The following is a 13,977-nucleotide window of genomic DNA, read 5'->3' as shown; positions in this document are numbered from 1 at the left end:
ATCGTCCTTTATGGCATAGGATTTCAGCAATGCTTCAACCGTTCTTAGCGGTACCTTGTTTGGAACTTCAGAGTAGGCTTGAGGATTGGATTTTACACTCTTCTTCCTCTTCAGCCCGTCCCTTGAAGCTCTCACATATCACAGTGTCATCTCTGTATAAAGTGTTATTACTTCCGCCTTGGATTTCTGACAGAGCAAATACTGTTTGGCATATGGATCACCCACTAAAGTGGTGGAGAAAACAGCTGCGTCTCCTTTGGCATTACAAAGTCCCTCTTCGGCAACAGCTTTTCCTTTGGCGAGTCCTGCTTGGCATTTTTCCATCTGGCCAGTTACTCGCACACAGACATATTGCTCCGGTTGTTTGTCACAGATGCCTGCACTCTACCGAATCTGTGCTTCACATCTTTTGGTTCTGTCCACATACTTGTGACTTCATCGCTCTCATCCGACAGAGACTTCGAGCGAGATTTCCTACTGTTACTTTTGGCAGGCTTTTCTGGTTGTTTGGTTTTCATCCAGGTACGCTACTGGGCACTATGGACTTTATGGATGGACAGAAATCACAGAGTCTTTGGTGATCCACTATTTTCATCTTTTTTTTTTCTCAAACGATCTCTGCAGCAATCATTCTATGATTGTGTTCAGACTTGTTTGATTGATCAGGATGTGTATACAGCTTATACTGAGATCTTTAGTTGAGTAGTAGTTACTCCATTTTCGAAGTAACTATGAATGTAATTATTTTACAGCAATAAAAGATTTCTTCTCACCAAAAAAAAAAAAAAAAATGTGTGTGTGTGTGTGTGAGAGAGAGAGAGAGAGAAAGAGAGCAAAACCACACGTTTGTGTGTGTGTGTGTGTGTGTGTGTGTGTGTGAGAGAGAGAGAGAGACCACCGAGTCTTTCGAGAGCCTACTTCTTCCATGTTCTACTATTTCTGGATGTCACTCAGGCAATCCTGTCTGTTTGTCAGATAGATTAAACTGTCTACTTGTCTTACAATGAAGTTTCCTGAGCTTGTATTTGCTGATCTCCACTTTTGAGACAGCTGCTTTTAATATAACAGTCTCTATATTAGGTGTTAAACTCTTAATTATCTTAAAGAAACCACAACGCAAAACATGTATCCAGGATTCTAAAATTCTACAGTGGTTGACCAGACTGGCAAAATTTTAACCGAAAATAATTGGGAAGATACATGAGGTAGAAAACCCTCCGTTTCCTTTGAAAAAAAGCACTCAAAGACAACATTTGATGCCTTTTTTATACAAGGCCCTTGACTTCCATTGCTGCGAAATTATTTACACAGAAAACCTGTGTTTAGGTAGAATGTGTGTAACCCACATTAATGATACTTTGAAAGGGTCTGCCATCAATTGTAAGGCACCCAATTGGGCATAATAATGCTCTCTATAATGCTTTCATGGATCATAGAGGTATGAAAAACCTAATGAGTAGTTTGGAAGCATCCATTCTGCATTTCTGACCCTGTAAACTTCGTGGGAGGTGGTACAATCTCTTTGTGCCAAGGCCTTAGTTGAAAAGCTCTCCCTCATTGGTTCATGCATGCACAACAAGGCCCTCAAAAACATTAAAATAGTTGGGGAAAGTTTTTCGCGTACAACCAGGGTCATTGATGGTGATTGGCACATCACCACAAGCTGCAAGAGAAAAAGCCATTGCCATTCGGTGGTCATCATAAGTATCAATGGACGTTGATTTCAGCTTCCCCGGAGGTGTGATAATGCAGTAATCGGGTCCTTCCACTACATTGGCCCCAAGCTGCAGTGCACCAAAACTAAGGTTATACAAAAAAAATTAAAGGAGTTCATTTTTTAAAGCCAAAGACTTCAAGAAACATCCTGTGTGACAAAACTTGCAGCAGAGACCACCTTCTGCAGTTCTGTACAGATAGCAACCATCCTTTCTGTTTCCTTGACCCTCCAGTTCCCCACTGCCAACCAGCCATAAACACATGAAGGCTGCACTTTCCTTGAGAAAAGGTGAAATTTCTATGATCAAACACCAAAGCATTATGGTTTTAAAAAGTACAAGACTAACTTCATTACTAAAAAGGAACGATGAAGACAATATACAAACTGGATGTGTGAATTACATGGGCTTGAGCGAAATGCCAGCTCAGGAACCAACTGAAACGGAGTGGGAACGGTTCAGCCACCAAAAAAAGGGGAGGGTGGGTTTGGGGGGACCTAGGACTCCTGTGGGTAGGACATGAAGCCCTTCTTTACTAGCTCAATCTTTAAATAAGTAACACTAAATCCAATTCCATGTGTTACAACCATTGCTGCCCCAAAGGATGTTGTCCCAAACTGTACATTGACAGCTTCTTTTGTCAATGTACAGTTTGTCCCAAAACTGTACCAGGCTGCAAGCTGTGAACAAAATTTAAGAATTTGTTTAATCATCAATGCAATATATGAAGAAAGAAAGGCTCCTATACTGCTTTACATAACTCCTGAGGAGACTATCTTCACCTCCTAGGGCTTTACAAATAGATATCATGAGCTAATTACTGCCACAAGATAATCAAAAGAGCCAAAGCTACAGTTCGGCCCCATACAAGGTGTATGCAACACATAAAATGGCTGTCCATCAGCATACACAGGCGCAAACACAGATATAAAGACATGTCCTTGCCTGCTTAGTAGGCATAAACCCAGATGGCTGCTTATTGTGAGCAACTTGTACAGTGATCATTGCATCTGAAGGATAACTTTTGACTGATCTGTTGTCAAACACTTCAGGTTCAGAGCTGCCAGATTTTCTTTAGTATTTGGGAGCCATATTTCTGTACCTACAAGAGCGGGATATTGAAATATATTCCCCACTGCCAAACAAACTCTCTAAGGTTTTTCAAGACATCGGCAAGTTTACAAGACATTGTTGGTTTGATGCCAGTTGGGAACACAAAACAGAGGATTCTGAGAATACAAATTGACATGTCAATCCTTCACATAATTAAGATAAAGATTTAATAAATTTGGCTAAAACACTGAGATCATAATTCAGTTGCTGTATGCCAGATCACGTAAGAGACAGTACAGTAACAAAGGCCTGTCTCACCAGTTTGCTCCCAACACCATATGGCAAAATATGGGGTTGATAGTCATATGATGGTATGTGCCTGTCATACGGTCAAACATGGGAGCTCACTAGCAGTTGGATAGGTATCAGCAATAACCTACTGCAAAGAAGTGTGTAGAACAGTCCTGGAAGCTAGAACACTGATGCCTCAAAGACGTACTTCAGTTGTGGCCAACTTATATGCCTTGAAAAACTGGAAATGTGATACTTAAAATTCATTCAAGACCACCACTGCCCTGCCCACCCCCCAAAAAAAAAAGAAACAAGAAAAACGTGCAGTCACACAGTGGAAATGGAGGCCCAAACATGGGCTCTAAAACCAAGTGCAACTAGAATGGATTTCTTAAGCCAGGAAGTAAATCTCCATGGTCAGCAAGGGAGTAGAATATTCACACAAGAGAGTGTGTAACATGAGGTGAAAGTGGGAGAGAGCAAGAACCAAAGCAAGAAGTGAGTATGGGACAGAACTGCAGAGAGGGGTCAGGGCACGGGGGGCGGGGGGGGGGGGGGGGGCCTTGTTGTGGGGGGGGTGGCGCCAGGTACCCGAGAAAAGGACAAGAGATCTAAAATGTACAATGCCTAACCTTTTCTGATGGACAACAAACGGTCCATATCCCATCAAACAACAAAGTGATCTACACTGTACAAGGCCTAGGGATAGACATGATACAAACAAATATGAAACAGATTTCAGAAAATCCTAAACTCTATTCACATTGGTCATCCCAAAATCGTTAGGAAAATAAGAAAACATAACCTGAAAATCTTACCATCTCGTATTGCTGTAATACCATCTGCAAATAAGGCGACAACAGCCAAAGTCATGGCAACATCTGGCATGCTATTCATGTCAACATCAATGCCATGCAACCGCTTGCCAGTTGAAGGATTTATTGGTGCACCAGTTACGGTCACACTGTGCTCAGTCCAGTCGACTTTTGCCCCCATTTTTTCCAGCACCTCAGCAAATTTCACATCCCCCTGTAAGCTAGTTGTGCCACAGCCTTCCACAGTAACTGTGCCTCCAGTAATGGCAGCACCAGCAAGGAAATAACTGGCACTTGAAGCATCACCTTCAACATATGCATGACCTGGTGATCTGCATCCACAAGCAGCATGCATCTGAAAAGTGTGTTCGCATCAACCAAAAATGCAGCTAAATACAAACACAAAACAATTTGTTCAGTTCATATGACTGTACACATCCCTGGTACAAATAAGTTCCAGGGTGTCTTTGGCTACTTGGCAGTAACATCTTGTCGCAAAAAAAGAGTCCATAGAAATGGAAAAGTCATTTCATAGCGTGCAATATATTAGTAAGATATGATAGAAAGCTTGGCCTTGCAGATGTCAAAGACCTTTTACCAAAAAACACAGTTTGAAAGAAAGATCATTGGCTCAATTCCAGCCAATACCAGGTAAATTCCAGAACACCACTCTGCAAGTACATGTTTTGTTTCACGACCTGAGACTGGGATGTGAAGACCTGAAAGCTGGCAGAAGTTTTGAACACATTGAAAAAAAACCACAAAAGCAAAGAAGAACGCTCAAATCTCAGTCAGAGGGATATTGGAGAAGAATAATGCCCATCTAAGTTAACAAGGGGTGTATGCAGAAAGAGGGGGTTGATCATGAGGATCTTTGCTCCAGAGGCAAAGATGATAAGAATACATTCAAGTATTCTCTTAGCGCTGCAATTTATGGATGATCAGTTTCTCGATTGGATGTTGACTGCCTTCCTGAAAGGGGATTTGAGAGGAGGTTTCATGTAAAGCAGCTCCAAGGTGTTATTGTTCCAAGAAAAGAGCAATTACATTAGTTTTCTTGTCCAAGGGCTTCACGATACTCCCATTGGACCAAATTTGTACGTTTTGCAGGAGGGGACAGATTTGATAGTGCTCATCCTTGATGTCGGTAATATCACACTCACTGGCCCATCTGAACATGTACATTTTATATATACATTCACAAGACTAGTATATATCAGATCTTACAAATGAACAAATTCTTTCGGAAATGAGACTAACAAAAAAAAGGAAAGAATGAGATCACCTGAAGATTAAATGTCCATCTTTGACTCAGCTTAGGGATGACAGATCTCACAAAAACGTTCAAGGGGTTTGTACAACGACTTCCTTATTGTACTCCCATGGATTTGGCTACTTTCATAGGTTGTTATATCCCCATAAATGAGAGTACACTAGGTATTTCAGAGATATTCTTCCATCATACCATTGACTGAAGGGTAGGGTCTTGTAGGTTAGTCGACTAGTTTTGACTTTCTAGTATTAGGATTGCCAGCAGTAATTGTGGGCTTCCAAGGCATTGTGTCTCAATCTTATTGTCATTTTGAAAGTAAATGGAATATTTTGAGTTAAAAAATGTGTGGTTCCTATATTAAAGTTGAAATCAAAAGACACAAGAGAGTCAAAGAGTGGAGAAGCAAGACACAAGAGTATAATCCACAATGAACCACAAAAAACCAAGTTCCAAGAGGCTCATCACAGCAGGAGACCAACAAAGCAAATAGAATGAAGCCTTCTTTAGTACTAGAGATTGGTGATGTTTGGTATTTCAAGGCCATTGTGACAAGACCAAGATGCATGGATAACAAAATTAAGCAAAGAAGTGAAAATATACTCCAACTAAGTTCTAACCAAGCAGTACATGAAGAGATGGTTGAGATCGCTAGACTAATAGACAGGATTGGAAGAAATCCTGTTATTAAAGGTAATAGAAGTTGGACATAGGAAGTATGGCAGAGCATCCTGTCTATCGGGTGTTAGTGCTACACAAACACTGGAAAGCACAGGGTAGTATTCCACATATTAGACTAAGCTCAAATGGCTTTCATGTAAGTTCAAATGCAAAAAAAAACACAAACAGACAACTACACTCCAAGCAAACTATTGATGCTTGAAAAGCTTACTTATATGTCTGGCCACCTTTGACTGAGAAACTTTGCCATGTCTCATCGTGCACCACTTTCACTCCAAAACGATCCATGAGCTTCAAAGTCATGTCAACATAGGGTATTGAAACCAGCTTGTCCACAATCTCAACTTCAACATCTCCAAGAGCTAAAGGTGCCGCCATCAGCAGAGCAGTTAGATATTGGCTACTGATGGCCCCTGAAAGTCTAACCTGCCACCCAAAATCAAACAATCAACAGGAAGTTCCTATCTTCCCCCCAATTGTAAAAGCATTTCAAAACTTCTTGTAGCCACATTCAAGAGTCAGACGTTAAGATTTGGACTCAGAAATACAGGCGTCCACCCTCCCTGTTTAAAAGCAAAAACTTGAAGGAATCAACTCAAAGGAAAGCCAGAAGTAAACAAATGAATGATATCCACATATTATCCACACACCATCATAAGGTTCCAGTAAGAGATCTCAAAGCAAAAAAAAATATTTGTCAAACCCACATCTAAACAAGAAATCTAGCTTGTTTATTTGAGCTAAAAAATGTGATATAGGGAGCATAACATGATACAAATGCTTACTGCATTGGATGAGAGCTCTTAAAAAGCATTACTCACAATTCATAGGATGTGGACCAATGTAAAGATGCAGCCAAGGGGACGAATACAAAGAAGGACGGAGACATGTGCAGGAACAGTGAGAGAGAATATTAAAATATCAAGATGGTAACTTCTGGCAATAACTGAGGCTATGACATTGAGGGCTGGACGGATGCAAAGAATGAGCACGGTTCAAGAGTGTTACGTAGAAGAAGAAGAAAGGAGAGAGAAGAAAATGAACATAAAAGGTTGGCACTATAGGGATTGAACAAAGTCATTGGTCAATGACTCGCACTTCAAGAAATTGTCACTTTGGTTTTTCTCTTCTCAATATATTTGAGGGCTGGACTGCATGCAAAAAATGAGCATAGTTCAAGATGACTAGTAGAAGAAGAAGGGACAGAGAAGAACTGAACATAAATTTTTAGCACTAATTGAACAAAGCTATTGGTCAATGACGCTTGCACAAAGTTCCCTTGTCACTTCGCTTTTTCTCTTCTCAATATATACAAAGGTCTTTGTTACCTACAAGTGTTATGTGAGGTCAAGGTAGTGGATATGCTCACTATGTAGCATTGGGCCTCGAGTCGCATTCCATTGAGATGTGTAGTCTTAAGCATGGAAAGTAGCTCTCATATTAGCTCAATTGGTTGAGAGAGTAGAGAACTAATCTCCTTTGTCGAAGGGGGCTAAGAGTTAAGAAGTTGATTGAGAGTAGAATATAATGGCTTAAAAGTAGACTGCCAATAGGAGATAAGGGGAGGGAGGAGTCCAAGGGTTGAGAGTAGAATGCAAGGATTATAGGGTTAGAACATGCTAGGATGCTCAAACAAAACTGATTGAACATCTATAAAGCATTTTGAATGCATGTTGCCCAAGCCCCAGTAATGTGTCTGCTAGGAAATGCCACCACTTGATGGATCAAATGGGGGATTCACACTGGTGCTCAGGTAGAGCTGAGTTGTTTGGGAATCTAAGGAAACACAATTTTCCCTTCCCAATATTTGCAAACCCTTGGGGCCTATGAAAGGCCGCCCCTTGGGCTCACTTCTTCATCCATTTGAAGGGCCACCTTAGGAGCAGATTGGAACAGCAGATCAACCAGACTTGGCCATCATCCAGGAGGACCAAGAGCTCCAAGGAAGAGGCTGAGTGCTGCGGACAAAGCTCAGAGGGTGTCTTCATCCTAGTCTGACTTTCAAGGCAGCAAGGAGGATGGATCAAAGGGGCAGCTTCAGCCTCACCATTGGCTGCATTCCAGAGTAGCAAGGAGGTCAAGCACTACCTTGTTGTGGCTGTCCGAGAGGTCACCTTCAAGGTGTGTTCGTGGGGCATGGCGACAAGGCCTATCTAAGCTCATAGGAAGCACATAGGCTGAGTGTTTTGGGAGTGCCATGGAGGTACGAGAACAACTATTGTTTCGGTACAAGGGTACACATCTAGATAGCACTGTGCTAGTAGTGGTGACACATTGGACATTACTTTTTTATTGTGTCCGTTGTGGACCGTTGGTTCTACGTCTCTCCAGTGCATTGTCCATTTACTTTTACTGCAAATCTACATTAGTACACATAAGGAAAGAAGTTTTGGATTTCACATATAAGCACCATTGTGTGAGTTCCTGGGCTCTATTTAGTCTTTTGCTATAACCTCTGTAATGTCGTGATTTCTAACACAGTATCAAAGCTTTGACAGAATTTCACAAGTGGTGGAGCTTGAAAGCAAGGACGTTGCTGAAGGACGACCTTGATTCAAAGCTCTAGGGATTCATCTTCTACGTCTGAAGGATGGTGCTCTTGTGAGAGGGAGGGAGACTCAGTTTCAAAATCTCTTTCAGTTCATTGTCATGACCGCTAAAAATCCAAGCCTAGGCAAAATGGGACAAATTACCCCATATGGAAGATGAAGATCTGGAGCCATTTGGTGGTGAGATCGACATAGGAGATTGCGACGGGAGTTGAGTTAATACCTCAGCCCATGGTGACTCCAGCTACAACAGTGACTGTAGTGACGGTGCATGTGGATCCAGTAGCAGTGAAGGACTGGGTGACATGTGATGCAGAGGCCCTAGTCATAACCATTGGCACCACTGCAGATTCAACGCTACCTCATATCCAATTGGCGGACACTTCCGTTGCCGTGTGGACCATATTGAAGGGGATGTACGAGGTGAATAACATAGGATTCTCAACCTTGGATAGAGCTCTATGGCACAAGCATGGATAAAGGGGACACGGTACCAGACCACATCACGAAGATGAAGGTGGTCAAGCACAAACTCTTGGCAATTGGTCAAGCAACAGATTCAGCGAGGACGGCTAGGCTTTTGCTTGGCATGCTTCCCAAGAGCTACAAACCTTTGGTCGCGACGATGATAGCAAGGCAGAGGGTGACGCCATTGATGTTGAGGAGCTAGTACCATTGCTTCTGCAGGAGGAAGCTCGGGAACAGAAGTACAACGAATTTGGAGAGGATAAGGCCTTGTACGCCAAGGACAACAGCAAGGGCAAGCCAGGCGACAACAACCCCAAGAAGAAGGATAATAAATCTGAGAATGATGGGATGCTTCTGATGGCTAGGCCTTTGCTTGGCATGCTTCCCAAGAGCTACAAACCTTTTGTCATGACGATGATAGCAAGGCAGAGGGCGACGCCATTCATGTTGAGGAGCTAGTACCATTGCTTCTGCAGGAGGAACAGAAGTACAAAGGATTTGGAGACGATAAGGCCTTGTATGCCAAGGACAACAGCAAAAGGCAAGGGCAAGGGCAAGCCAGGCAACAACAACCCCAAGAAGAAGGATAATAAAACTGAGAATAAGAAGAAAAGAAAGAAACAAAAGAAGTGCTTCTAATGTGATATGCCAGGACATTTTGCAAAGGACTACAGAAAGAAGAAGGCAGATCAGAAGAAGAAAGACTCCGATCACGATTCACAGGAGACAAAAGCACATGTAATAATGGGAGAGATTTTCTTGTTGACATCTCCATGTATTACTGAGGAGTAACAGTAAGTATGTCTGACACTGAGATGTGGTTCGAACAAGAGTCAAATGCCTTTGTGAAGGCGAAGAATAGCATTGAGTGCTTGAATTCCTCCAGGTGCTTGGCTGGTAACACTGACATGAGGGAGGATTCTTCAGAGAGATCATTGGATTCATGGTCAGATGAGAGCTATAAGATTGGAGGTGTGCCTCCATGAGGTGCATGGATGATCTGCTATGTACAATCATTGTATAGTCATTTAGACCTTTATAACCTGTTGTGGGCAGACTTTGTGCTTTGCATTTCTCAGGTGATGAGAAATTGGAGGGTGTGTGCCTTCCTAGAAGTCAGAGGAGGGAGGCTTGGTGCTTCTTTGAGGCTCGGAAGCAAGGTTCCAGAAGGTGAAGATGGTGGACTTGTTGAAGGTTTTGCGGTGGAGACAAGGACACTTGTTGAAGGTCAAAGTGTGCTAAAGCCAAAAAGATACTTGTTTGAGGGCTCGTTGGGAGCTCATGGTCCAGTTTTATGGAATTTCATTTGGATTAGACCTGTGTACCAAGGTGGTTCTTTATAGGGAGCTAGACCTAGAGGAGAAAAAGCCACCGGTCAAGAGACCAAAAGATGACGACTCCTCCAAGGCGTTTCATAGGGCTCCATCACGAAGCTGATCGACTATCTTCATCGACAGATTGGGATTGGCCCAAAATGGGTCGGTGACAGGGGATGTTGGAATATAGACGGTCACCTCTCCATTTGTAAGCCCCGAAATGAGGAGAGTGTGGAGGAGGTGGACCAGTGTCGCTCTGTCGGATTGGGCTGCTACATGGATAGCACATTGACTGTCATGTGGGCAGCACACTCGAAAGAAAAGATAGAAAAGGGGGCCGCCACATGGGCAGCACATAGGCATGAAGTCTGCCAGGAAGTGGCGCAATGCCATGTGACTTGTTCTGAAGGACACTCTACAGCTACACAGCCTGGCAGGAGACTTCGTGCTGCATCTGACTGTCTACGTCGATGGTCTGGAGCAGATGAAGCATCAAGTGACATAGTGGGATGACCAGGATGGATCCGCCGGGACAGGTGGCGCCTATGTACGGGCATGTACGGAATGGTGCAGCAGACTGTACAGAATCCAGGCAGGTGTTGTAGGGCAGGATCAGGTCGATCACCCGGGACAGAAGGATCTGGTTGGCGGCTGTTAGGCAGAGGTTATGGACCAGGTTGGGGCAGAAATAGGCCCCGACTGGGGGCTGTAACAGGCTGGGCCAGTGGTTGTACACCATGTGGCCAGTCGGGTACTGCAGGCCAGCACAGGCTGGCTGGATCCAGCCAACCTGATCGGTTGGGACAGACCCGGGTCGGCCCCCACAAACTGTGGGGTCGTCCACATCTGGTCGGTACAATGGGGGGCCCTTGGGGCCTATAAAAGGCAGCCCTTGGGCTAGCTTCATCATCCATTTGAAGGGCCACCTCAGGAGCAGATTGGAGCAGCAGATCTGCCAAACTTGGGCCGTCATCCAGGAGGACGAAGAGCTGCAAGGAAGAGGCTGAGTGCTGCAGATAAAGCTCAGAGGGTGTCTTCATCCTAGGGTGACTTTCAGAGCAGCAAGGAGGATGATCAAAGGGGGAGCTTGGGCATCACCATTGGCAGCATTCCACAGCAGTGAGGAGGTCAAGCAACCAAGCTCAAGCACTGCAGTATTTGTGGCTGTCTTGGAGGTCAGCTTGAAGGTGTGTTTGTGGGGCACGATGACAAGGCCCATGTAAGCTCATTGAGAGCACACAGGCTGTGTTTCGGGAGTGCCACGGAGGTAGGAGAACAACTGTTGTTTACGTACAGGGGTTCAAATCTAGATACCACTCTGCTACTAGAGGGTGACACACTGGACATTGCTTTTGTATTAGGTCCATTGTGGACGGGAATATAAGTTTTGTTGATTCTACATCTCTCCTGTGCATTGTCCATTTACTTGCTGCAAATTGACATTTAAGTACAGATAAGGAAAAAAGTTTTGCATTCCACATATATGCACCACTGTGTGAGTTATTGGGCTCTACTTAGTCTTCCGCTGCATATACCCTCTGTTATGTCATGATTTCTAACAATTGGAGGCCATGAGCCAGTCGTCTCTCCCTCTCTCTCTCTCTCTCTCTCTCTCTCTTCCTCAAAATGCACAAACTACTCCAGTAGTTCCAAAATGAACAATTTGTCATAACCTTATGAGAGTCTCCCACCAGGGAATAAGACTATGTCATCCTACCGACGCTATCGACGCCCAACAGTGGATGTATCTCATTTGAATCAGGCCAACTGGGCATCAAACATTCCACAACTTCAATAGATCTGTGAGCTAAACAAATAAAGAAGATTGTGACAACTGTCTATCTGATGGCATGGAACAGGTTGCCAAACTAAATGCAAGAGCAGTGAGAATCCAATAGACTTACTAATAACTAAGCAGGTGACGGACGAAAATGCCTGTCAACACACCACAGACTGGCAGGAGGACATGTGACAAAGTTCAAAACGTAAGATGACTGTAATCAATGGAAAAGCTGGCCACCCAACCTAAACACTTTCTACACATAATACAGTTCCTCCGCGTCTTCATATATTCCAACGTGCGCCAAAACAATTTTAAAGGACATCGTACATACAAGGCCACCTGACTCCAGCTCATTTTGGCATATATTCAATTATTTAAACGCAAAGATGAAGCCAGACATGATGAGTGAAGGCATATCCATGGCCAGAACATAGCTTACCTTGCCACCCGGTAAGCCTCCAGCAGCATTGATGTGCACTGGTGGACAGCTTGTACCCAGAACACAACTTACATCTGCACCGAGTTGCTTTAATCCATCCACCAAGTCTCCAATGGGTCTCTCTCTCATTCGTGGCACACCATCAAGCACATATCTAGTGGTGCGTGTAACCAACAGTCAACCTTCTAAAAAAACTTCTATAAGAAAAGGAAGAAGCAGCAAATACAAACTTTAACAGCCCAAGTAGATTTGGGGGTGGAGTGGCCCGGGGAAGGGGAGAGGGGTTGTACAACCTTGCATGCCCTCCCGCTGCTGTGACTACAGCTGTCAAAGGTCTCATTGCAGTTCCTGCATTTCCAAGGAAGAGATTAATGGTTTCTCCTCCCGCTTTACCAACAGGAAAAAGGCCACCACAACCAACGATAGTGGCTTGGTTATTGGCACGATCCTCTTCAACCTCCAATCCCAGAGTTTTGAGTGCCCCTATCATGTATCTCACATCCTCACTATCCAGTAGGTTCTCTACAATTGTCGTGCCCTGCAAAATCCGTCATTGATCCTTACCATTCCTTTTTATAAAAAGACATTATTTTGTTGTGATCAAGGCTTTTTTTTTTTTCTGAAAGAGGTAAATTCTGTTATGAGGGATATTTTACATTGGCATAAACAACGCATGACTGAACGCGCAAGGGATTTTGCAAAGCTGCTCATACTGTTCGAAATGAAGCAAAAGCGAAAATTAGTTGCTTGAACGCATTTGCAAAATTTCCAAACTTAAGAAGACTCACCTCAGACAGGGCTGCAAGAAGCAAAATTCGATTTGACAGTGATTTTGATCCTGGGAGCTTCAGTTTCCCATTGATCTCTTTCACAGGTTGTAGCTCGAGTTTATTCATTTCAGAAGTCTTCTCTGCTGCAGTTGCGCTAGCAGCCCGCACAACTTCGGGGAATCGCAATCGTTTCGCCCGAAAGACCTGTCGGCCACATAACGTGCGGATGTTTGAGCGATCTGAGAAACTCGACGCCCCAATTTGCAATTTGAGCTTCCCATACATTTGAGAGGCTCTAATAGGATACGATTCCCTTAGTCTTTCTGACCCAGAAGGGTCGCCAATCAGCGGGCCAGAACAGAAGGAAGCCTCTAAAGGCAACGTCATGGAACCCATGGAGCTAGAGATGCGCTTTATGCGAGACCTGCGAAGACAAAGAAATAGAACGAGCTCAGACCTTGACAACGGGAACGCTGCGCACGCAACGCAAAGGAGAATGTAATGCAAAGCGGGCGATAAGCCGTGAGTGCGTCGATGAAAAGCTGATAAAACTAGCGAATATGAGCAAGATAAGAGCAGGAGACGGGAAAGAAATTCACGTAAGAAGGGGAAGTGCGGATGAGAAGCCGCGAGTAAGGAGCAAGAAAATCGTGGGAGATGAATAAGAAAGTGGAGGAGGAGGGATGGCAAATGGGAAAGGGAGAGAGAGGGGGGGGGGGGGGGGGATGAGAGCTTACAAAAGATGGAGAAGTAGAGGAGAGGAAGAAGAGAGCAGAGGAGGAGGAGGAGGAGGAGGAGGAGAAGAGGAGAGAGGAAGAGTTCTGAAG

General features: G+C 43.9%; 1 protein-coding gene across 1 annotated transcript; it reads right to left on the bottom strand.

Annotated features, from left to right (window-relative positions):
• Window positions 1-1,198: 1,198 nt before the first annotated feature.
• LOC147892879 (3-phosphoshikimate 1-carboxyvinyltransferase 2-like) lies at window positions 1,199-13,933 on the bottom strand. The gene is made up of 8 exons (XM_087386911.1): window positions 13,888-13,933; window positions 13,169-13,574; window positions 12,674-12,918; window positions 12,381-12,534; window positions 6,037-6,251; window positions 3,878-4,206; window positions 1,895-1,956; window positions 1,199-1,784 (listed from the first exon to the last, which is right to left on the bottom strand). Exons 2-8 carry the CDS (start codon window positions 13,544-13,546, stop codon window positions 1,563-1,565), a joined length of 1,605 nt encoding a protein of 534 aa, XP_087243037.1. The 5' UTR covers window positions 13,547-13,574; window positions 13,888-13,933; the 3' UTR covers window positions 1,199-1,562.
• Between the last annotated feature and the right edge of the window lie 44 nt (window positions 13,934-13,977).

Source organism: Dipteris shenzhenensis, chromosome 16 (genome assembly GCF_047967505.1).
Source record: "Dipteris shenzhenensis isolate YYH24624 ecotype China chromosome 16, Dip_SZ_1.0, whole genome shotgun sequence".
Lineage (NCBI taxonomy): Eukaryota > Viridiplantae > Streptophyta > Polypodiopsida > Gleicheniales > Dipteridaceae > Dipteris > Dipteris shenzhenensis.
Note: the sequence above shows the minus strand (reverse complement) of the source record. Positions and strands in the feature narration are given on the sequence as shown.

Bases quoted from the DNA above. Each gene is read 5' to 3' on its own strand.
- LOC147892879 (XM_087386911.1), bottom strand. From the start codon at position 13,546: ATGGGTTCCATGACGTTGCCTTTAGAGGCTTCCTTCTGTTCTGGCCCG. The intron at 12,535-12,673 runs GTTGTACAACCC...ACGCACCACTAG, and splicing joins GCAGCGGGAGGGCATGCAAG to ATATGTGCTTGATGGTGTGC. The intron at 4,207-6,036 runs GTAAGCTTTTCA...TTGTGGATGCAG, and splicing joins AAAGGTGGCCAGACATATAA to ATCACCAGGTCATGCATATG.